At 48.2% G+C, this 23,720-nt stretch overlaps 3 protein-coding genes across 3 annotated transcripts; all 3 read left to right on the top strand.

Annotated features, from left to right (window-relative positions):
• The first annotated feature begins 2,052 nt into the window (after positions 1 to 2,052).
• LOC133752864 (melanoma-associated antigen B4-like) lies at positions 2,053 to 3,054 on the top strand. The gene has a single exon (XM_062183145.1). The coding sequence runs from the start codon at positions 2,053 to 2,055 to the stop codon at positions 3,052 to 3,054; it is 1,002 nt and encodes a 333-aa protein (XP_062039129.1).
• Positions 3,055 to 5,083: 2,029 nt separating this feature from the next.
• LOC133752863 (melanoma-associated antigen B5-like) lies at positions 5,084 to 6,190 on the top strand. Its single transcript, XM_062183144.1, has one exon. The coding sequence runs from the start codon at positions 5,084 to 5,086 to the stop codon at positions 6,188 to 6,190; it is 1,107 nt and encodes a 368-aa protein (XP_062039128.1).
• Positions 6,191 to 14,047: 7,857 nt separating this feature from the next.
• LOC133752862 (melanoma-associated antigen B5-like) lies at positions 14,048 to 15,021 on the top strand. Its single transcript, XM_062183143.1, is given in 2 exon segments — positions 14,048 to 14,968; positions 14,971 to 15,021. Coding segments are annotated over 2 exon segments (972 nt in total).
• The last annotated feature ends 8,699 nt before the right edge of the window (positions 15,022 to 23,720 follow it).

Below are 23,720 nucleotides of genomic sequence, written 5' to 3'. Positions count from 1 at the left end.
GGGAGGGATTCCCAACAGAAAGGCAAATTCCAGCAGTGGGCAGGAGAACCTAGAGCAAGAACTCAAGGCTGCACAGCTCCGAAGAAACTGGCTCCTTCCCAGTCTGCCCTCCCACAGCCTAAGCCACTTACCCAGAGCAGCTGGGTCTGCAGGCCCCAAGGAGCGGTGGTCAGATGAGGTGCACCTGCACTTCACAGCAGGTGGCTCAGGTAATGGAGGTCGTGGGTCGAGGCCCCGTCTCCCGTCAGCAGAGAAGCGGGGCTCCCCACGACGACGAGGAGTCCAGATGATACAGTGCGAGAGAACCGAGGGTACCATCCACACCCGAAGATGGACCCCACAAAGCCGCACACACACACACGCACACCCCCGTCAGCCTCGGGAGGACGCACACATCGCTGCCGGGCTCGGGCTCGGGCCCCACTGGACTTGCTATGGTGGACCCGCAAGAAAATGAGAGGTCGGGGTCTCAGGCTGGCCGGCTAGGCTCAGCTGTGAGAGGAGCCTCGGGCCCAGGGACCTGACAACAAAAGCATGCTTGGAATTCTGAGACCACGCCCCACCTGAGACCGGAACCGGAACCACTCCACACTTCCGTCCCCGGAAGGAAGGAATTGCCGTCGAGAGCACCGCCCCGTCCGCCCTAGGGAGGGGCCAGAGGGCGGGGCCGGAAGTGGCCGCCCCCACTTCCGCCTAAAAGGCCGTTGGGGTGGGGGGTGCTGCCCTGAGAGGTGCGGCCTCCATCTGAGGCATCTTCGCAGGTCTCATCAGGTGTGTCAGTGCGTTACCTGGCTTACAAGTGTGGGGACCACCCCGCCGAAACCCACAACCCCTGCCCCTAGAAAGAGGAAGCACTAGAGCTCTGCCCATCGGGCCCAGAGCCCGGGATTCGGCCCTGCGGCGCCCCCGCCCCGCCCGCTCCCACTCCCGCTCCCTCTCCGCCATGGCGCCTCAGGGAATAAAGGCTTTACTCCAGGGTTGGACTCAGCTCGCTGAAGGGGTTAGCCCAGGCCTCTGCAGTTAAGGAAGGGAATCCTCGGGAGACTTGAGGCTTTGGGGGGCTCCGTGGCGCTGAAGCCACAAGAGCAGAGGCAGGGCGAGGGTCCAGGACCCGCTGGGCCGGGGACACGGCCATGCCGCGGCGCGGGGGCAGGCACGGCGCCACACGGAACCCCGGACCTTGGGTTGGGAGGGCCCGCTGAGTCTGAGGACTCCGATGCGCCCGCATAGTCTCCTCCAGAGAGGCGGGGTGTGGGAGCGTAGTTGCAGGGGGAGGCGGCAGGCCAGCAGAGCAAGCTCGATGCCCACAGCATGGGCACAATCCGCTTGAGGGCCCTGCTGAGTGCGGGGACCATGCTCACGCAGCGCGGCACCCCAGGCGCCCTGGGATCCTTCCTCACTGTCCCCTGGGGAAGCCCAGGCATAGACGTCTTTCTGACCCCACTGCCCCCCCCCCCCCCCCGTTCCTCAAGGATTACAGCCAAGTGGAGGCTTCTGGTCGGGGAAGAGTCACAAGGTAGCCTGAGGACAATCTTGGGCTCCTCCAGGGCAGCTCCGCAACCCCAGAGACCGACACGCGCTCTTGCATTTTCCAGTTTGCAGAATCCGCGCAGGTGGGACCAAGAGATCCACACTCGGTTCCCGCGGCTGCCTGTCAGGTAAGCGCTGACCTTGGCGGGAGGGGCCGGGTCTCCAGTAAAGAGACACCGAGGTCCAGTGGTGGCCAAGGGGAGGAAGTTAAATGAGGGCTGAACAGCGGCTGCTGAATGGGGAGCTGAGCTTCCCGACCGGCCCCTGCTCTCAGCCCTGGATACAGACTCCAGGGCAGCTGTATCAGGCTGAGGCTGCCCCTCATGGCCGAACTCCAATGCCCTGGGAGGTGAGAGCCTTGAGGTGAAGGGAAAGCCTCCAGGCAGCAGATGGGAGCACTCGCAGCTCCCACCATGGACGAGGTGAGGACCTCGACTTCAGTGCTCACACGATGACACTCTCCCCCATCCAGGTGCCTGCCCCGCCAGCTCTGCTGCCAGCCCTCTGCCGCCTGCAGTGACCATGCCTCGGGGACAGAAGAGCAAGCTCCGAGCTCGCAAGAAGCGCCAGCAGACCCGCGGTGTGGCCCAGGGTGCCAAGGCTGCCCAGGCCGTTGGGGAAGAGGAAGAAGAGTCTCCCTCCTCCTCTCCCGTTCGCGAGGGAACTCCCCCTAGCTCCCCTCGATCCTACGCTGCCCAGGGGTGTCTGAGAGGCCGCGCGTCTAGCTCTCCTGAGGCAGGTAGTTCTGATGGCAGTTCGGATGTCGATGAGGGATATAGGGCAGGCTCTTCCCAGGTCTCCCTCAGAGATCCTCTGAACAGGAAGGCGAGTATGTTGGTGCAGTTCATCATGGAGAAGTATAAAAAGCGAGAGCCCATCGTGCAGGCAGACATGCTTAAGGTTGTCAAGAGAAAGTATAAGAAGCATTTCCCTGAGATCCTCAGGAGAACCTCTGAGCGTGTTGAGCTGATCTTTGGCCTCGAGTTGGAGGAAGTCGACCCCATTAGTCGCTCCTATGTCCTCATCAACAAGCTCAGCCTCTCCAGTGAGGATGAGGTGAGTGGTGAAAGGGTGTTGCCCAAGACAGGGCTCGTGATGACACTCTTGGCTGTGATCTTTATGAAGGGCAACCGTGCCACTGAGGCGGAGATGTGGGAGTTCCTGAATGCTCTGGGGATATATGCTGGGAGGAGGCACTCAATCTTTGGGGAGCCCCGGAAGCTCATCACCGAAGATCTGGTGCAGGAAAATTACCTGGAGTACCGTCAGGTGCGCTTTAGGAGTCCTCCAGTCTATGAATTCGTATGGGGTCCCAGAGCACATGCTGAGACTACCAAGATGAAAGTCCTGGAAGTTTTGGCCAAGATCAATGACACTGTCCCTCGCTGCTACCCTGATCTCTATGAGGAGGCTTTAAGAGATGAGCAAGAGAGAGCAGAACTGCAAGCTGCAGGCAGGGCCTCCACGGTTGCCAGGTCCAGGGTGGGTTCTAAGGCCAAGTCCCGCAGGTCCTCCCACACCTAATGAGGTCTGAGCAGCATTTTTCACTTAGTGGGAAGAGGGTAGTCAAAGCTCCAGCTAACAGAGGCTGGAGGCAACAAAATAGGTATGCCCCGTGTTTTCAAATGTTATTCCTGTTCATTCAAAGCTTACATTGTTGCAAAGTCTGTTTCTGAATCTCATGGATCACACGTTCATGACTGTTTGTCAGCTTTATGACGAAGAGTTTTGCTGTTTCTGAATAAATCAAAAGACCTTTAGTGTGTGTCTGTGTGAGTTTGATTAACCATAGAATAAGAAAACACAGCAACGGGATAGGTGCATTCATGGAAACACGTAAGAACACGACAGGGTAACAGAATCGCAAAATGCTTACACAACACTAGGGCTCTTTTGAAATTAAATGGTGCCCACTTGGACATGGCTTGTTTTCTTAACATGTGTATAGAATCTTGTGTATTATATTGGACTTCCTGCTCAGAGATGTCATTTTAATTTTTATTATGATTCTCCAGGCATTAATTGAGCACCTACTGTTTGGAAATGCCCTCAATAATGCAGATTGTGAGAAAAGGATCCCACCACTGCCCAGATAATTTGAGTCTTGCAGCTACCCTGTGTTAGGAGGATAGGGAGATACTCCCCAAGACATAAACTTGAAAAAGAGGTTAAGGAAGAGGAGACTGCAGATGGGAATAGCGCGGTGCACATCGTCTGAGGGGACCACAGATTCTCAACAGTGAGCTGCCCCAGAGCCTGGCCCTGCCATCAATGCTGGGAGCCTTGGGCAGCACTGTCAGGCTGATTTCAGCAGGCAGCCTCTCAAGGATGTGAGGTCCTTGTCCCAGCTGGGAGGTTTCTTAAGCAAGCAAATGGAGGAGGCCCAGCCCTGCCAGCAGATCAGAGGAGGCCCCTGGGGGGGGGGGGCACAGGAAGCCCTGCCCCTCAGAACTGACAGGACCACTCGCCCCCTCCCCCACTTGCGGGCAGATCTGGGACACCTGGGCATTGTTGCCAGGATATGACATACTTACTTCCTCCTATGACATCACAGAGGATGAGGGACTCGGTCCAAGGGCTGTGGCCTCAACTCGGCAGTTGCAGGATTCACAAGTGTTTGAAAACGGCCAAGGTGAGTACCCTGGGGACTAAGGGAGCCAACCCTCCGTAACAGTGGAACCATCACAGAGTCTTCTCCCTCAGCCTGAGCACACCGAGGACACGTATGACGGGATGAGAAGTCTCTCGGCCCTGGGGGTGGGCAGATGGTCTCAGAATGACTTTGTACTCAGTATGAGGGGCCAGGCCTCAAAGCAGGCAGGCTCAAAAAATACTGAGGGGAACTCCCACCACCAAATAGTAGGCCCGTCAGAGTCTGGTCACTGCCCTGAAAGCCACGGGGCAGGGTTGTGGAGAAGCTGCCAATCACTATTTACATTAGGGCTCTTGAAGATGAGAGCCTGAGTCTGCAGCCAACATTCACCAAACGGCATGGGGGTCCCAGGACCCTTGTGCAATTGCGATGGCCCAGAATGAAGACTAGGGAATCCAAAGAGGTCAGGGTAGCAGATTCCCTACTGACAAGTCAGCACTGCGAGCACCTGGATGGGAAGCGCCCTTCATTTCCCTTCTCGGGGCTTCCAGGGAGGGTTGAGCAATCCAATTCAGATCAGGAGAGGGAATGATTTCCAGGACCTGTCATCTGTTGATGTGACGGTCTTGAGTGTGAATCACAAGGTCCCCTCAACTCAGCAGACCGTTAGCCTGTGCGGCTGTCACGCAGTGTGCCTGAAGCACGCGTGGCAGGCTCAGCCCGAGACTCACGCCTACTTCTTCCACAGGCTGCCCACAGGACAGGCTGACCGGGCGAGCTCACGAGCCCAGTGTTCTCCTAGAGCAGGTCCCTCAAAGATGACTGCAAATGTAGCTCTCCTTACAGCCGTGGTGGAACTTCCACGGTGAAGGCGCACACACACCCTCTCAACCTCATTCTCCAGGGAGTCCACCTCACCTAGTCTGCACAGGCCCGCCTGCTGGCCCTGACGACGTCATCATGCCTCGGGCTCATAAGCGCAAGGGCCGTACCCCTAAGAAAAGCCGCCATACCGGACAGGACCCCCGGGCTCACAGGGCAGCTCAGGGAGGGACCGAATTGGCAGAAGAGCCCTCCTCTTCTCCTCCTCCTGTTCTTGAGGACATTCCACGGAGCTCATCAGCTGCTGGGTCAGGTACCTCTCCCCCAAGACCCAGCAGCCCTCCCTCCACCAGCACGACTTCTGGACGTGTTCCTGACACAAGACCTCATGAGGGTGACGACAGCCAAGGCGAGGAACAGCCACCTTCCTCGGGGGTCACACCCTCCGCTGACACATCACACAGTGATACTTTGGCCATGAAGGTGGATTTGCTGGAGCAGTTCCTGCTCTACAAGTATAAAATGAAACAGCCCATCATGAAGGCAGACATGCTGATGGTGGTTAACACCAAGTGCCAACACTGGTTTGCGGAAATCCTCAAGGGAGCCTCTCGCAACATTGAGGCTCTCTTTGCGGTGGAAGTGAAGGAAATCAACTCAACCTGTCAATCCTATGACCTTGTCAGCAAACTCAAACTGCCCAACAATGGGAGGGTGCGCCCTGGCAGGGGCTTACCCAAGACCGGTCTGCTGATGACTCTCCTGGGTGTGATCTTCATGAAGGGCAACCGGGCCACCGAGGAAGACGTCTGGAAATTCCTGAACACCATGCGGATCTATGCTGGGAGGAAGCACTTCATCTACGGAGAGCCCAGGAAGCTCATCACCAAGGATTTAGTGAGGCTGCAGTACCTGGAGTACCGGAGGCTGCCTGACACTGATCCTGCACGCTACGAATTCCTGTGGGGTCCAAAAGCCCATGCTGAAACCAGCAAAATGAAAGTCCTGGAGTTTGTGGCCAAGGCCCATGACACCGTTCCTACTGCCTTCCCATCCCAGTATGAAGAGGCTTTGCGAGATCAGGAAGAGAGAGCCCGGGTCGGAACTGCTGCCACTCCAGGAGCTACTGCCAGAGCCAGACTCAGGTCATGCACATGTCCAGCTGCTTCTTCACTCCTACTCAAATCCGAGGACATTTGCTATCCAGAAGAGAACCGAAGCCACCATGACAGGAATTGCCTTTGAAATGGGGAAGAATCTCACAGACCAAGGGTTGGGCTAATCTAACATTAAGAAAATAAATAAAAATAAAAATAAATAAAAACTTATCCATCTCGGTTTTCCTCATTTCCTTTAGTGCCTTGTTTTGTTAAAGATGCATTTTATTTATTTGACTGTCACAGTGAGTGACAGGGAGGAAGAGACAGAGGAAGAGTGAGATCTCCCATCCTCTGGTTCATTCCCCATGTGGCCATGATGGCCAAGGCTGGGCCATGCTGAAACTCGGCTGCAGGAAGGCATCCCTCATGGAATCATTTTACCTTAGTCACAAATTGAAAAATCTTATTTCCAAAACCAGCCATTCCTGAGTTACTGGAACGTGGACTTCATATGCAGTTTGGGCACACAATCCCATCAGAGGCACGAATGGGAAGTATGTGCTGTTATCTCCGTGTAGAAGGAAGCCTGGCATAAACTAGGTGTTTTGTACATACTGTCTCTAGGGAGTTCTGCAAACTAAGGGTCAAATGCTTTTGGGATGAGATACACAGAGTCCAATAAAGTGGGCATGTTTTGACATGAACTGGGGAACTAGAATGCCTGGGCACTCTAGGGGCCAGCGCTGTGGTGCAGCAGGTTGGAGCCCTGGCCTGAAATGCCAGCATCCGATATAGGTGCCGGTTCTAGTCCCGGCTGCTCTTCTTCTGGTCCAGCTCTCTGCTATGGCCTGGGATAGCAGGGGAGGATGTCCCAAGTCCTTGGGCCCCTACACTCACATGGGAGACCTGGAGGAAGCTCCTCTCTCCTGGCTTCGGATCAGTACAGCTCAGGCCATTGTGGCCATCTGGGGAGTGAAGCAGCAGATGGAGGACCTCTCTGTCTTTTCCTCTCTCTGTAACTCTGCCTTTCAAATAAATAAAATAAATTTTTAATAAAAAAAGCGGGGGCACTCTAGAATTCACATGGGTATAATTTGGCCAATCTAAGGCATGGCTAGATTTTGGTATAGGAACCAATGAATAAAAACAGAGCAGGTGCGTGGAATGGTAGTCCTTGACAAAAGTCTGGGAGATGTGTGATATGTCCATGTGCAGAAGAGACCAAACTGGGGCCTGTGCTGTGGCTTAGTGGCTAAGGCCACCACCTGCAGTGCCAATATCCCATATGGATGCCAGTTGGAATCCCAGGTGCTCCACTTCCAATCTTGCTCTCAGCTATGGCCTGGGAAAGCAGTAGAGAATGGCCTGAGTCCTTGGATTTCTGTACCCACGTGGGAGACTCAGAGGAAGCTCCTGGCTTCGTATCAGCACAGCTCCAGCCATGTGGCCAATTAGGGAGTGAACCAGCAGATGGAAGACCTCTCTCCCTCTCTTGCCTCTCCTCCTTTCTCTGTGTAAATCTGACTTTCAAATAAATATATAAATAAATCTTTTAAAAATAAGAGACCAAATTAAACAACAGATGCACAAAAGGGAAAAAGCTGATTTTACTTTTTAAGGTGAATTTCAGCTAATTAAGTGTTTTTAGAGCAATAGATTTTCTGACATATATTGTATTTTAGAAAATCCCTTATAGGGGGCCAGTGTTGCGGCATAGCAGGTTAAAGCCACTGCCTGCAATGCTGGCATCCCATATGGGCACCGGTTCGAGTCCTGGCTGCTCCATTTCCAATCTAACTCTCTGCTATGGCCTAGGAAAGCAGTGGAAGATGGATCAAGACCTTGGGCCCTTGTGCCACGTGGGAGACACGAAGGAAGATCCTGGGTCCTGACTTTGGATCAGCTCAGCTCTAGCCATTACAGTCATTTGGGAGTGAACAAGCAGATGGAAGACCACTTTTTCTCCTTCTGCCTCTCCCTCTGGCTCCACCACACTCTGTAACACTGTCTTTCAAATAAACAAGATAAATCTTTAATTTTTAAAAAAAAAATCCCATATAGGAGGGTGTTATTGTTTGGGTAAAGATCGTCATAACTGCCACTCATTAAAAATGCAGTATTTGCCAGTCATCATGCCAGGTGCTTTCTGTACAGTACATATATTCCAATGCCCCACCCAAATAGGTGGATCTTAGCTTAGGAAGCTGTAACAGAACACCACAGCTCTGTGGCTCCAACAGCATTCTTCTCTTGACATGCTGCAGGCAGGGAACTCTAAGAGCAACATGCTGGCATACTGGCTCCTGGACAGGGCTTCCTCACAGACAGCTGCCTTCTTGCTGTGTCCTCACATGATAGAGAGGCAAACTGTTGAAATCTTTACTTAATATGTACTAAACTGATCTTCTGTATATAAAGAGAATTGAAAATGAATCTTGATGTGAATGGAAGGGGAGAGGAAGCGGGAGAGGGGAGGGTTGCGGGTGGGAGGGAAGTTATGGGAGGGGGAAGCCATTGTAATCCATAAGCTGTACAATGGAAATTTATATTCATTAAATAAAAGTTAAAAAAAAATTTTGGAGAGACACAAACATTCAGTACAACAGGCCTTACCACTCAAATGGCAGATGAAGAACATGTAACATTCTCATAGTCACAAAGTGGTAAGTAATAGAGCTATTCTACCCACCTGATAGAAATTCATATTAGGCACATAGTAGTATTCCAGTTCCATCAGCCTGAAGCTGACCTTGGATACCCTTTTTCATTTTCTTGCTACTCCAAAATATCCCTCATATGACTTGAAGAAATACAGTTCAGAGGTTGACATTTGCGGCCACAGCTAAAATGCTGCTTCAGGGGGCCCAGTTTTTTGCCTAGACGATCAAGCTGCCCCTGGGGATACCATAATCCCATATGAACACCAATTCAAATCCAGGATGTGCCACTTGAGTTCTATCTCCTTATCAATATGCCTGGGAAAGCAGTGGAAGATGGCCAGTGCGCTTGGTCCCCTGCGTACCACATGGAGTATCTAGATGGCATTCCTGACATGTGGCTGCAGTTTGGCACAGCCTTGGCCCTTGCAGCCATTTAGAAAGTGAGCTGGTAGATGGAATCTCCCTTCCTCCCTCCCTCCCTCTCTCCCTTCCTCCCTCTCTCCCCCTCCCCGCCCCCACTCCCTCCTGCCCTCTCCTGCTCTCTTCCATCTCCTTCTGTAATTCCTCCACATAAAAATAAACAAATCTTTTTAAAAAGAAAAAGAGGCCACTAGGATGTTGCATTTCCCAGAAACCTTTCGTGAAAGCCAAGGAGCTAAGATGAGGAATTGGACGGACACTGAGAAGAGCACCGATCACAGAGGGCTGAGCAGAAACTCCACCACCTGCTCTTAGACCACGAGGGCCGGGCAGCGCCGCCGGCCGTCCGACTTCGGCAGTTTCCGAACGACGTGCCGGACAGTGTCCGAACGCCAAGCCGGGGGCAGCGCCGCCGGCCGTCCAACTTCGGCAGTTTCCGAACGACGTGCCGGGCAGTGTCCGAACGCCGTGCCGGGCAGCGCCGCCGGCCGTCCGACTTCGGCAGTGTCCGAACGACGTGCCGGACAGTGTCCGAACACCAAGCCGGGCAGCGCCGCCGGCCGTCCGACTTCAGCGGTTTCCGAACGCCGTGCCGGGCAGCGCCGCCGGCCGTCCAACTTCGGCGGTTTCCGAATGCCATGCCGGGCAGCGCCGCGGCGGTTTCCGAGCCACGTTCTGGGCAGCTTCCGAACGCCGTGCCGGGCAGCGCCGCCTGCTGTCCGACTTCGGCAGTGTCCGAACGACGTGCCGAGCAGCGCCCCCGGCTGTCCGACTTCGGCAGTGTCCGAACGACGTGCCGGGCAGTGTCCGAACGCCGTGCAGGCCGTTACATAGGGGCGGGGGGGTGCATTCCCGCGGGCAGGGGTGGCAGAGGGGCGGGCCTAAGGTTCCCGCAGGCATCAGATGGAGGATTCCCTGAGACCGGGGGAACCGAGCGCCCCAGCACACGGGGGCGCCAAAGACGCGGAGCATGAGTGCACACCCAGGGCAGCGCCAGTGCGCACCGAGGGGAGCGCCAGCGCACACCCAGCGGTCGCTCTCTGACGCCAGCAGCCACTTCCGCCACGCACGCTTCTGGGAGCGGAAGTGCTCTAGCTTTGGGCGGGCGACCGCGAGGCAAGCGACGGAGGGGTTCCAGAGAGATCAGGAGGACAGGTGAGCCGCTTGCGGGGGAGAGGAACACGCGCCTCAGTACCGCACCGCGAGTGCCGAACGGCCGCTCTCAGTCCCGGGGGGCCGCTGAGCCGAGGCGGCAGTCCGCGGTGTGCGCTCCTTCCCGGCTCGCGGGGCTCAAGAATGGAGGCCCCTGGTAAAAGTGGGCACCCCCCCATTAGCAAAGGGCAGAGGCGCGGGCGGAATACGAGTCAACATCCGGAAGCTCCGGTGTATAGACCCACCGGGTCCCTCCGCCAAGGACTCGAACACGGGGGTCCTGAGTGCGAGCCAAGGCCTCGAACACGGGGGTCCTGAGTGCGAGCCAAGGCCTCGAACACGGGGGTCCTGAGTGCGAGCCAAGGCCTCGAACACGGGGGTCCTGAGTGCGAGCCAAGGCCTCGAACACGGGGGTCCTGAGTGCGAGCCCTCTCGTTTCTGATGAGACCGGCAAGCTGAGTCCCTTGGCCTGAGAAGGGTCCCAGGCCAGAGAGGAAGGCATTCTGCAGGGCATCCAGAAAAGCCCTGAGAAGTTCCTAGGGGACGACCACCCCCAGCAAAGTGAGGTGCCTGGCGCCGGCCCCTGCCATCAGCCCCAGCAAACACGGGCCTGGCTCTCTGGCTGGTTCTGCCCGGCGGCTCACAGGGACGCGAAGGCCTTGGATGGCAGGAAAGGTCCTTAGGTCAGCAAACGAAAGCACGCCAAGCACCAAGAATCAGGTGAATGATCCGGTCAGAGCATGGAGGGAGCCCATACCCTGTGGTGGCCTGGGAGCTCTGTGCACGGGAGACATGTCTCGTGCTCACTTCCTCCCGTGGACGTGTCCCGTACTCACTTCCTCCCGTGGACGCATCTCGTGCTCACTTCCTCCCGTGGACATGTCTCGTACTTCCTCCTGTGGACATGTCTCCTGCTTCCTCCCGTGGACGTGTCCCGTGCTCACTTCCTCCCGTGGACATGTCCTGTGCTCACTTCCTCCCGTGGACGTCTCGTGTGGATATGTCCCGTGCTCACTTCCGTGGACGCATCTCGTGCTCACTTCCTCCCGTGGACGTGTCCCGTGCTCACTTCCTCCCGTGGACGCGTCTCATGCTCACTTCCTCCCCTGAACGCATCTTGTGCTCACTTCCTCCCGTGGACGTGTCCCGTGCTCACTTCCTCCCGTGGACGTGTCTCGTGCTCACTTCCTTCCGTGGACGTGTCTCGTGCTCGCTTCCTTCCGTGGACGTGTCCCATGCTCACTTCCTCCCGTGGACGTGTCCCGTGCTCGCTTCCTCTCGTGGATGTGTCTCGTGCTTCCTTCCTCCCATGGACGTGTCCTGTGCTCACTTCCTCGCATGGACATGTCTCGTGCTTACTTCCTCCCGTGGACGTGTCCCGTGCTCACTTCCATCCGTGCACGTGTCCCGTGCTCACTTCCTCCCGTGGACATGTCCTGTGGACATGTCTTGTGCTCACTTCCACCCGTGGACGTGTCTTGTGCACACTTCCTCCCGTGGACGTGTCCCATGCTCACTTCCTCCCATGGACGTGTCCCGTGCTCACTTCCTCCTGTGGACGAGTCTCGTGCTCACTTCCTCCCGTGGACATGTCCCATGCTCACTTCCTCCCGTGGATGCATCTCGTGCTCACTTCCTCCCGTGAACATGTCTCGTGCTTCCTCCCATGGACGTGTCCCGTGCTCAATTCCTCCTGTGGATGTATCCTGTGCTCACATCCGTGTATGTGTCCCGTGCTCATTTCCTCCCATAGACGTCTCGCGTGGACATGTCCCGTTCTGACTTCTTCCCGTGGAAATGTCCCGTGCTCACTTCCTCCCGTGGACATGTCTCGTGCTCACTTCCTCCTGTGGATGTGTCTTGTGCTTCCTCCCATGGACGTGTCCCATGCTCACTTCCACCCATGGACGTATCTCGTGCTCACTTCCTCCCGTGGATGTGTCTCGTGCTCACTTCCTCCCGTGGACGTGTCCCATGCTCACTTCCTCCCATGGACATGTCGCATGGACATGTCTCGTGCTCACTTCCTCCCATGGACATGTCCCGTGCTCACTTCCTCCCGTGGGCGTGTCCCGTGCTCACTTCCTCCTGTGGACATGTCTTGTGCTTCCTCCCATGGATGTGTCCCGTGCTCACTTCCACCCGTGGACATGTTCGGTGCTCACTTCCTTCCGTGGATGTGTCTCATGCTCACTTCCTCCCGTGGACGTGTCACATGGACATGTATTCTGCTCACTTCCTCCCATGGACACGTCTCATGCTCACTTCCTCATGTAGACGTGTCTTGTGCTTACTTCCTCCCGTGGACATGTCTCGTGCTTCCTCCCGTGGACGTGTCTTGTGCTCACTTCCTCCCATGGACGTGTCCCGTGCTCACTTCCTCCTGTAGATGTGTCTGGTGCTCACTTCCTCCGGTGGACGTGTCTCATGCTCAATTCCTCCCATGGACATGTCCTGTGCTCACTTCCTCCCATGGACGTGTCCCATGCTCACTTCCTCCCGTGGACGTGACTTGTGCTTCCTCACGTGGACGTGTCCCGTGCTCACTTCCATGGATGCGTCTTGTGCTCACTTCCTCCCGTAGACGTGTCTTGTGCTCACTTCTTCCTGTGGACGCATCCCATGCTCACTTCCTCCCGTAGACATGTCTGGTGCTCACTTCCTCCCATGGACATGTCGTGTGGACATGTCTCGTGCTCACTTCCTCCCGTGGATGTATCTCGTGCTCACTTCCTCCTGTATATGTCTCCAGTGCTCATTTCTTCTCGTGGCACGGTCCATAGGAGGCGCTGGTGCTGGTGATGGTAACATGTCGTTTCTTTCCTCAAAGAAAAGACCTAATGCCCATAGTAGGATAATTTCCGGGAATGAGATCAGCACCATGACCTTTGAGGGATATACTGACAAAGGGGTTCCATAGAGTCCGTCCCCTATTCTCAGACCTAGGAGGCCACGGGTAGGTGAGGTGGCCTCATATCCTCCTAGGAGTCTCAGGTGACACCAACAGGAAGAGAACTCCCATGCCATGTGAGGGATCACAGGAAGCTTTGAAGGGGACCACCCACGTGTGAACGGATAACAAAGCATCACAGCCCCCATGTTGCATTCAGCACATGAAGGACCATGGCAGGACCATCTGTGAGGCGCCCTCTCACTTTGGATCTGGGTGAAGGGGGAGGACATCTTTGGTGCTAGGGTACAGGTCCCATGCAGCAGACAGGAGGGGTATCGAGTGCTTACTGGAGATCAAGTGAACCCGTGAACGAGAACTACTGACCCAGGCATCCCACAACCAGCAGGGATCCACATCTCAGGTAGCCCCTGACACGGAGGATAGGCAGGGGAGTTCCTTCACTCCTCCTCTGGGGACTTGGGGAGGTGCTGGGCAGAGCAGGAGAGAGGGGTCCAGGACCTGTTGACAGATGTAATGATTATGATTTTGAATGAAATGATCCCCCACACCCTGAAACAGGACCCCCACTGCAAGCCCCTGCCACGACCTCAGAATACCCCAGGAAGGGCTGGCCAGCTACAACCCAAAGCTCACCCTAAATTCCTCCCCAGGGGCCAGCCTGACTGGAAGAACAGGAACCCTGTGGGTTTCTAGAGCAGTGCTCTCATGGAAACCCACAGAACCCATCTCAGTAGAAGCCACAGTGGACTTCCGTGTCGATGGAGCTCATACCATCTCATTCTCCCCTCTCTAGCTATCTACAGCAACAGCTATCCTGTGCACACTGCTCTCCCTGCTCTCCTTACCTAGAGTCATCATGCCTCGAGGTCAAAAGAGCAAGCTCCAAGGCCGAGCAAAACGCCGACATGACCAAAATAAAGCTCAGAGCTGTAGAGATGGTCAGCAAACAGCCACTACAGCAGAAGCGCCCCCTCCCTCCCTGCAGAGTCTACCTGTTGCTGATTCATGTAGCACCCCCCAGAAGCACCAAGGTACAGCACCTGCCACCACTGCTTCTGCAGCTGATTCTTGCAGTGCCTCTGGTAACAATCCCACTGGCCAAGATAAGGAAAAGAAAAGCACCTATAACACCCTAATCCCCACACATAGCTTAGACAGAGAGCTATGTGGGATGATTGTGTTGTTGGAGCAGTTCCTGCTTTACAAGTATAAAATGAAACAGCCCATTTTTAGGGCTGACATGCTGAAGCTTATCAAATGGAGCCACTTAAACAAGTTTGATGAGATCCTTAAGAAAGCCTCAGAGCACATCGATGCTATTTTTGCACTTGAAATGAAGGAAGGCGACTCTGCCTTCCGCTCCTATGACCTTGTCAGCAAACTGAAACTCCCCAACAACGGAAGGGTGCGCCCTGGCAGAGGGTTACCCAAGACCGGCCTAGTGATGAACATCCTGGGTATGATCTTCATGAAGGGCAACCGGGCCACCGAGGAAGACATCTGGAAATTGCTGAGTATGATGGGAGTGTATGCTGGGAGAAAGCACTTCATCTACGGAGAGCCCAGGAAGCTCATCACCAGAGATTTAGTGAGGCTGCAGTACCTGGAGTACCAGCAGGTGCCTGGCACTGATCCTGCACGCTACGAATTCCTGTGGGGTCCAAAATCCCATGCTGAAACCAGCAAGATGAAAGTCCTGGAGTTTGTGGCCAAGATCAATGACACCGTTCCTGCTGCCTTCCCATCCCAGTATGAAGATGCTTTGAGAGATGAGGAAGAGAGAGCCCGAACCAAACGTGCAGCCACACCCAGCAATGTTGCCGAAGCTAGTGGAGTTTTCAAGTTCCGATGTTCAGAGTGTTCTTCCACTCATTCTTAGCATTCTGATAAGAAAGTATGATATGGATATTGGGATTAAACAATCTCCATGTCAAAGAATTCTACAGTAAAATTAGTGGAGTAATGCAATGGGGGAAAAAAGTTACTTCCCCTAATTTCCTTTTAGTCTAGTTTTCTAAAATTAAACAATGTATACTCTTTCTTAGTTTAGTTTGTAAAGTAGGAAAAATTAAATCTTATTAAGTTAGACTTCATGTCTCTTCACTGTTTTCTTCACCAAATATTTATTGAGCATCTGGTACTTGGAAGGCTCCTTCGTAAGAATGGATCTTATGATAAGGAAGACCTGGCACCTGCTCTGAGAATTGTGGGGCCTGCAGGCTGCAGTCATACAAGTGAGATATGGAATTATCCTCTGTGACCTATAACAAAAGTAAAATGAATCTTTGAAGTATAGGATGTTCCTTATGAGAGCAGTCAGATAGAAATTGCTGGGCAAGTCAGTTTGGTGCATTGGGAAACTTGAACCATCCAGTTGGATGGATTTAAGTTTTATTTAAAATGTGTACCAGATTAATTGACTCAGTAGATGTGGTTGATAGCGTCTGTGCCCTCAGACAGTGTGCTTCAGAGTTGAGAGAGAAGACCTTTGAATGAGTTTTCTCAGGCTTCCATAACAGAATATCAAAGACTGTTCAGTTTAAACAACAGATATTTATTTCTCACAGTTCCAGAGGCTGGAAAGTGGAAAGTTAAAGAAGTTAGGTGCCAAACATTTAGTTATGAGGGTACCTTTCCTGGTTTGCATACAGTTGCTTTCTCTCTGTCCTCACTTGGAGGGGAGAGTGGGAGGAAGAGGAGGTAGCAAGGGGCAGAGGAGAGGGGACAGGGAGAAAGAAGGATGGGAGAGGGGAAGTAGAGGAAATCTACTTTCTCTCGTGTGGACACTAATCCAAACATATGGCTCTAGCATCATAACATAATCTAAAACTAAGGACCTCCCATAAGCCCACCTTCAATACTCAGTAATGTGGGGGTCATGGCTTAAGCATACGTATGTAAGGGAGCAAAAACATTCTATTAATAATAGAAAATTGATCCTGCATTATTTTGGAATGGTAGGTTAACCAGAGATGTATCTCCACCTGGGCAGGTTTGGAAGGTGACCTGGGCTATAGTCTGAGTGAAGATGAACACTCTCAGCAAACTACACATATGATGCATATTTTCTCCAATAATAAAAGCAATAATCCCTTGAGGTAAGATGCACAAAAGTCAGCACATTGGCAATATTCACCTTGAACTGGAAGAGCTAGATCCAATGGCACTAACAGTGTGTCTTCATTAGGTTATCTTGATATAATTTGGCAAATTCAAAGCAAGGGCTACATTACATTAATAGAATACAGAATGTAAATATAAATGGTTTGGATTGTCAGGCACCAAGAAGGGATGCAAGCATTTGTGCCTTGACATTAAATCTATGATCATGAGTTACAATCTGCTGGAGAAGATAATTCCACACTTGAATTAAATAATAAGTTTCTCATAGGTAAAGTTGACATAGTTTTCCTTTTGGGAGTATTTTGGCTGATTCAGTTTTCTTTGTGTGAGAGCATTTCATTAACATCTCTTGATTTTAAAAATACTGAGTGTATGTGGTTTCACTTGGGATCAAAATAGTAATAGTATGAAAGGTGACTGTAAAACCCTCTGTCAGAAATGTACAAATAGATCAGGCAGAACATCGGCAAAGATATAGTTGAATTCAACAGCACTATCAATTAACAGAATATAATTGATATCTATAGACTACATCATCCAATACCAGAGTATACATCCGTCTCTATCTCACATGGAATATTCACTAAAATACATGCCATTCTAGACCATGGAACATAACAAAGAAAAACAATCTCGTGATATTACCTTATACAACATTAGAATGGATCTGCATCACTACCGTTGAACTAAGTCAATAGCAGTAATACTGGAGTAAACCAGTAACAGAAAAAAATTTCAATACTTTGAAATTAAGGGAAAGAAATTCTAAAAAACACACTGATCAAAGAAGAAACTATTTTGAATTACTTTAAAATGAAAACATAACATGTCTTTTTGGAATCCACTGAAAGCAGTACATTTAGCAAAATTTATTGTATTGAATGTAGATATTAGAAATGAAGCATAAATGATTATTTTTTAAAGATTTATGTATCTATTTGAAAAGCAGAGTTACAGAGAGGGAAAGGGGCAGGAAGAGAGAGAGATAGAGACAGAGAGACAGAGGGAGGGAGGGGTCTTCCATCCACTGGCTGTAACGGCCGGAGCTGCACCAATCTGAAGCCAAAGCCAGGAGCTTCTGACAGTATGTCCTAATGTATCAGATGTTTTTGTTAAGGAATAGAGCTTTGGATTTTTCCCTTCCACTGTTTTCACTGACTTCATTCCTTTATTTTTAAGTGGAAACGACTTTAACTTCTGTGATTGTGAAATATTTCACAGTATATATCTCATTTTCCTCTAATATCTGAAATGAGAATGTCAAAAGGCTTGTAGATTACTGGTCCAGGAAAAAAAATTGTAAAAATAAACCTGTACATAATAAGATTTTAAAGAACAATTAAGACTTTTAGGACAGATTTTTATTTTTCTATTTTCCTTCTGGTCTCATTTCACAGTGTATATCTTATATTCCTCTATATATCTGAAATGGGAATGACACAAGGCTTGTAGATTGCTGGTTCAGTAAAAAAAATTGTACAGATCACTCTATACATAGCACTATTTTCAACTATAATGAAGGCTTCTATTATATAGTTTGAGTTTTCTTTCTGGTCTTACTGAATTAGCCCTTTTAAAGACAAAAATTATTTGAGGAACTTTTTTGAATAAAAAGGTTCAGATCATAGAGCATCACTTAAGTACATTTTCATAGTGTCTTAAGGTTTTTCTTTGAGTAATTTTTATCAGTGTTAATATTCCTCCAATGTTAACACATTTTTTCATACAGGGGCAATAAATGCAAACCTAAGTGGTTTACAAAATTTTATACAGAATTAGTAATGCCATTGATATTTTAAACTGCATTCAAAATTACATAGCAACTAGTATTGAGTTAATTCATTTTCCTTAGAAATCCATAATACACTACAATGTGACCAGGGATAGTTAATATGCATAAAGTTACCTATTCATAATACCACTTAAATGAAATTAGAAAATAAAATATTTTAAAATATTTATTTCAAACAAACTAATACATACTTTTATGATGGCATGCTGGGCTTCCATGTGCACAATAGATAGTAAAATAGTAATACTCATTCTTAAAAAGAACACATATTGTGAATACTGATGAGAATCCCATGAAAATTCACATGCACTGTTGCTTTTATGGCTTGAAAACTCATTTTTCATTTTTGAAAGTTGAAATTTAAACCACATTGCATATATACTACATACGTCTAAGCCACCTGACATCTATGAATGTAATCTGTCTCTTAAAGCAATAATTAAAAATATCATAATTTGGCATATAACTATCATAGGAAGAGTTCCCATTATAGTAACATAAGTGGTGTATAAAATTTCTCTTAGAGCAGTAAAGAACTTCTTTGATTTTCCTGGTTCCTGGATTCAACCTGGACCAAGGCCCAGCCTTTGTGGGCCTTTAGGGAGTAAACCAGAAGATGAAACAGATGGAAAATCTCTCTCTTTCTGCCCTTGAAAGAAAATAGGCAGTAGGAGGTGGGATGGCAGTGGAGGTGGGAGAGTCGGTGTGCGGGAAAGAATCACTATATTCCTAAAGTTTGACCTATGAAATTTGCATTTGCTGAATAAAAGCATTTTTTTTTAAAAAGGAATATGAAATAAGAAAAAAAAGTCTATTTTGTATGATATTGGATAGCTACTCCTGCTCATTTTTCCTTTCCATTATCATGGAACATCTTTTTACATATTTTTACTTTTAGTCTTTGTATATCTTTGTTGATAAGGTGTATTTTTCATAGGCAGCAGATAGATGGGTCTTGCTTTTTTAATCCTTTCAGCCAGACTTTATCTGTTAATTGGAGAATTTAGGCCATTTACATTCAAGGTTATTATTTTAAGTAATGAATTGGCACTGTCATTTTTCCATAAGTATTCCTATTATTTGTTTTGGATTCTGTCTGTGCTTTTACTAGGAGAATTTTTTTCCTTTATGTTCTTTCATAATGATGACTTGCTTTTTCTGTTTTTGTATATAACACATCCTTAAGTATCATTTGTAAGGCTGGACAAGTAGTGGCAAATTTTTTCAATTTCTATTTGTCATGAAAGGTCTTTATTTCTTCATTCATTAATAAATTAAAGCATTGCTATCTGCACTATTCTGGGTTGATAGATTTTTCTTTTAGAATTTGGAATATGTTCGTCCATTCTCTCCTATCATATAGGATTTCAGGTGAGAAATCAACTGTAAGTTTAATTGGTGATTCTTTGAAGACCAAAAGTAAAAAGATGTAAAAAGATGTTCCATGATAATGGAAAGTAAAAAATGAGCAGGAGTAGCTATCCAATACCATACAAAATAGACTTTTTTTTGTTTCATATTCCTTTTTTTAAAAAAAATACTTTTATTTAGTGAATGTAAATTTCATAGGTCCAACTTTAAGAATATAGTGGTCTCAACCCAAATGCCCATCAACAGTAGACTGGATAAAGAAACTATGGGACATGTATTCTATGGAATACTATACAGCAGTCAAAAACAATGAAACCCAGTCATTTGCAACAAGATGGAGCAATCTGGAAAGCATCATGCTGAGTGAATTAAGCCAGTCCCAAAGAGACAAATGTCATTTGTTTTCCCTGATCAGTGACAACTAACTGAGCACCAAAGGGAAACCTGTGGAAGTGTAATGGACACTATGAGAAATAGTGACTTGATCAGCTATGGTGCTGACTGTTGATGAACAATGTAATACTTTATCCATTTTAGTATTTTTTGTGAACTCTGTAATTAACACACAATTATTCTTAGGTGTCTAAATCTTAACTGAAAAGTGATCCCGGTTAAATATAAGAATGAGAAAAAGAGAGGGAAGAGATGTACAATTTGGGACATGCTCAATTGGACTTGCCCCAAATGATGGAGTTAGAAAAGTGCCAGGGGACTCCAATACTATCCCATCAAGGTGGCATGTACCAATGCCATCTCACCAGTCCAGGTGATCAATATCAGTTCACAACTGATCACACTGATAGATCTAAGAGTCAAAGGGATCACACAAACAAGATTAATGTCTGCTAATACTAACTGATAAAACCAAAAAAGGGGAGAGAATGATCCAACATGGGAAGGGGGAGACACAGCAGACTCATAGAATGACGGATGTCCTAAATAGCACTCTGGCCTCAGAATCAGCCTTTAAGGCATTTGGATATGGCTGAAGAGCCTATGAGAATATTTTAGGCATGGAAAGTCAAGACACTCTGGGGAAAAAAAAGAAGAAGAAGAACAAGAAGACCTAAATGAAGGATCTCAGTGAGTGTGATCCCAGTGGAAAGAACGGGGCCATCAAAGTAGGAGGTACCTTTCTCTGAAGGGAGGAGAGAACTTCCACTTTGACTATGGCCCTGTCGGAATAGGATCGAAGTCGGTGAACCCTAAACGCTTCCATAGCCTCAGCAACTCATGGCTAGAGCCTAGGGAGATTACTGACGCCATAAACAAGAGTGTTAAATTGTTAAATCAACATCAGGAGTCACTGTGTACTTACGTCCCAAGTGGGACCTGTCCTTAATAGGTTGTCAAAGGTGAAGTAATGATAAAGCTAGTACTGAAACAGTATTTTTACACTTTGTGGTTATGTGTGGGTGCAAACTGATGAAATCTTTACTTAGTATATACTGAAGTGATCTTCTGTATATAAAGATAATTGAAAATGAAAAAAAAAAAACCTTGGTGTTAAATTGGAAATTACATAAAAAAGTAATCAATCTTTTTTAAAAAATATCATGCAGGATCTCTGTCATTAATGTGATGTACACTGTTATTTAATGCTATAACTAGTAATCCAACGGTATTTTTTCACTTTGTGTTGCTATGTGAGGGTAAACTGTTGAAATCTTTATATATACTAAACTGATTTTCTGTATATAAAGAGAATTGAAAATGAATCTTCTTGGGAATGGAAGGGGAGAGCGAATGGGAAAGGGGAGGGTTGCGGGTTGGGGGAAAGTTGTGGGGGGGGCTTTGTAATTCATAAGCTGTACTTTGGAAATTTATATTCATTAAATTAAAAAAAACAAATTGTTTCTTTTCAAAAAAAAAAAAAAAACAAAACAAAAAAAAGAATATAGTGGTTCTTTCCCCCACACTGACCCTCCCACCCCCACTGCTGTCCCACCTATTACTCACTATCCCATCCCATTCTTCATTAAGATTCATGTTTAATTATATACAGAAGACCAACTCTATACTAAGTAAAGATTTCAAAAGTTTGCACCCCCCTACACACACACACACAAAACGTATAAAGTACTGTTTGAGAACAAGTTTTACTATTAATTCTCATAGTTCAACCCATTAAGGGCAGAGGTCCTACATGGGGACTAAGTGCACAGTGACTTCTGTTGTTAATTTAACAACTGACACTCTTATTTGTGACATCAGTGATCATCCAAGGCCTTTGCCATGAGCTGCCTAGGTTTTGGACGCCTTTTGAATCCACAAACTCCATCAGTATTTAGACAAGGCCATAAGCAAAGTGGAAGTTCTCTCCTCCCTTCAGTGAAAAAGTACACCATTCTTTGAAGGCCCCTTCTTCCACTGGGGTCTGACTCACAGAGATCTTCCATGTAGGATATTTTTTTTGCCTTGGTGTCTTGGCTTTCCATGCCTGAAATGCTCTCATAGGCTTTTCAGCCACATCCAAATGCCTTAAGGGCTAATTCTGAGGTCAGAGTGTTACATAAAGCGACTGTCATTCAATGAGTCTGTTGTATGGACTGTTTTCCATGTTGGACATATCCTCCCTTTTAATTCTTCTATTGTTATTACCAGGCACTTGTTGCTATTTATATGATCTCTTAAACACTTAATTCTATCTACATGTTCACTTTAACACTTAATATGATCATTTTAACAATTACGATGACATTTTTACCATCAATTTTAATGGGATTTGGAGTCCTATGACTAGTTTTTAAACTGTACCCTTAAAGGTAAGTCCATAGTACAGTACACAGAACTATACATCTTTGTAGTTACAAACTTCCTCCTCCCTCTCTTATTTCCCCTTATTTTTTACTGAGATCTATTTTCAATTGACTGTATACATATGATTATGTTAAGAATTAAACATATACTATGAGGAAGAGAGAAAAAGTTTAAAAATGAAAAAATAAAAAACTGTTCCTTGACAGACAAGAGGAGGGTTGTTCAAGTCATTGCTTCTCAAAGTGTCAATTTCCCTTCTACAGCTTTCATTTTAGGTATGCTATTAGTCCTCACAAATCAGAGAGAATATATAGTATTTGTCCCTTTGGTACTGGCTTATTCACTAAGTATGAAGTTTCCTAGATTCATCCATTCTGTTGCAAATGACAGGATTTCATTTTTTTTACTGCTGTGTAGTATTCCATAGTGTACATATCCCATAATCTCTTTAACCAGTCTTTGGTTGATGGGCATTTAGGTTGATTCCATGTCTTAGATATTGTGAATTGAGCTGCAATAACATGGAGGTGCAGATAGCTCTTTTGTTTACTAAATTCATTCCCCTGGGGTAAATTCTCAGGACTGGGATGTCCGGGTCATATGGTAGTCTACATTCAGATTACAAATTAGACTTTAGCAGAAAAACTGTTACAAGTCTAAGAAGGGCTTTATGTAATTACTAAGGGATCAAGTAACAAGATGTGACTATAATAATTGTATATGCACCCAACGCTAGGGCATTTGGATTTACTTATTTATTTATTTATTTATTTTGACAGGCAGAGTTAGACAGTGAGAGAAAGAGAGAGAGAAAGGTCTTCCTTCCATTGGTTCACCCCCCAAATGGCCACTATGGCCAGTGTGCTGTGCCAATCCGAAGCCAGGAGCCAGGTGCTTCCTCCTGGTCTCCCATGGGGTGCAGAGACCAAGCGCTTGGGCCATCCTCCACTGCACTCCAGGGCCACAGCAGAGCTGGCCTGGAAGAGGGGCAACCGGGACAGAATCCGGTGCTCTGACCAGGACTAGAACCTAGGGTGCCAGTGCCACAGGCGGAGGATTAGCCTAGTGAGCTGCAACACTAGCCAGGCACTTGGAAATTTAAAACAAAGGTTAATGAATCTAAAGGGAGACATTGGCTCCAATACAAAAAAAAAGAAATAAAAGAAAAAAAAGAAGAAGAAATAAAAGAAACAACAGAGCTAATATACACTAAGGACCAAATGGATCTCAATGATATCTACAGAACATTTCGAACCATAGCTGCAGAATACAAATTCTTTTCATCAGTACATGGAACTTTCTCTAGGACAGATCACATGCTAGGCCATACAGCAAGTCTCAACAAATTCAAAATAAGTGAAATCATGCCACTCATCTATCCTGACCACAATGGAATGAATCTGGAAATTCACAACTTAAACTCTACAAAATATGCAATGATATGGAGATAGAAACACATACTCCTGAATGAACATTGGGTCAT

Source organism: Lepus europaeus, chromosome X, assembly GCF_033115175.1.
Source record: "Lepus europaeus isolate LE1 chromosome X, mLepTim1.pri, whole genome shotgun sequence".
Taxonomy (NCBI): domain Eukaryota; kingdom Metazoa; phylum Chordata; class Mammalia; order Lagomorpha; family Leporidae; genus Lepus; species Lepus europaeus.
Note: the sequence above shows the minus strand (reverse complement) of the source record. Positions and strands in the feature narration are given on the sequence as shown.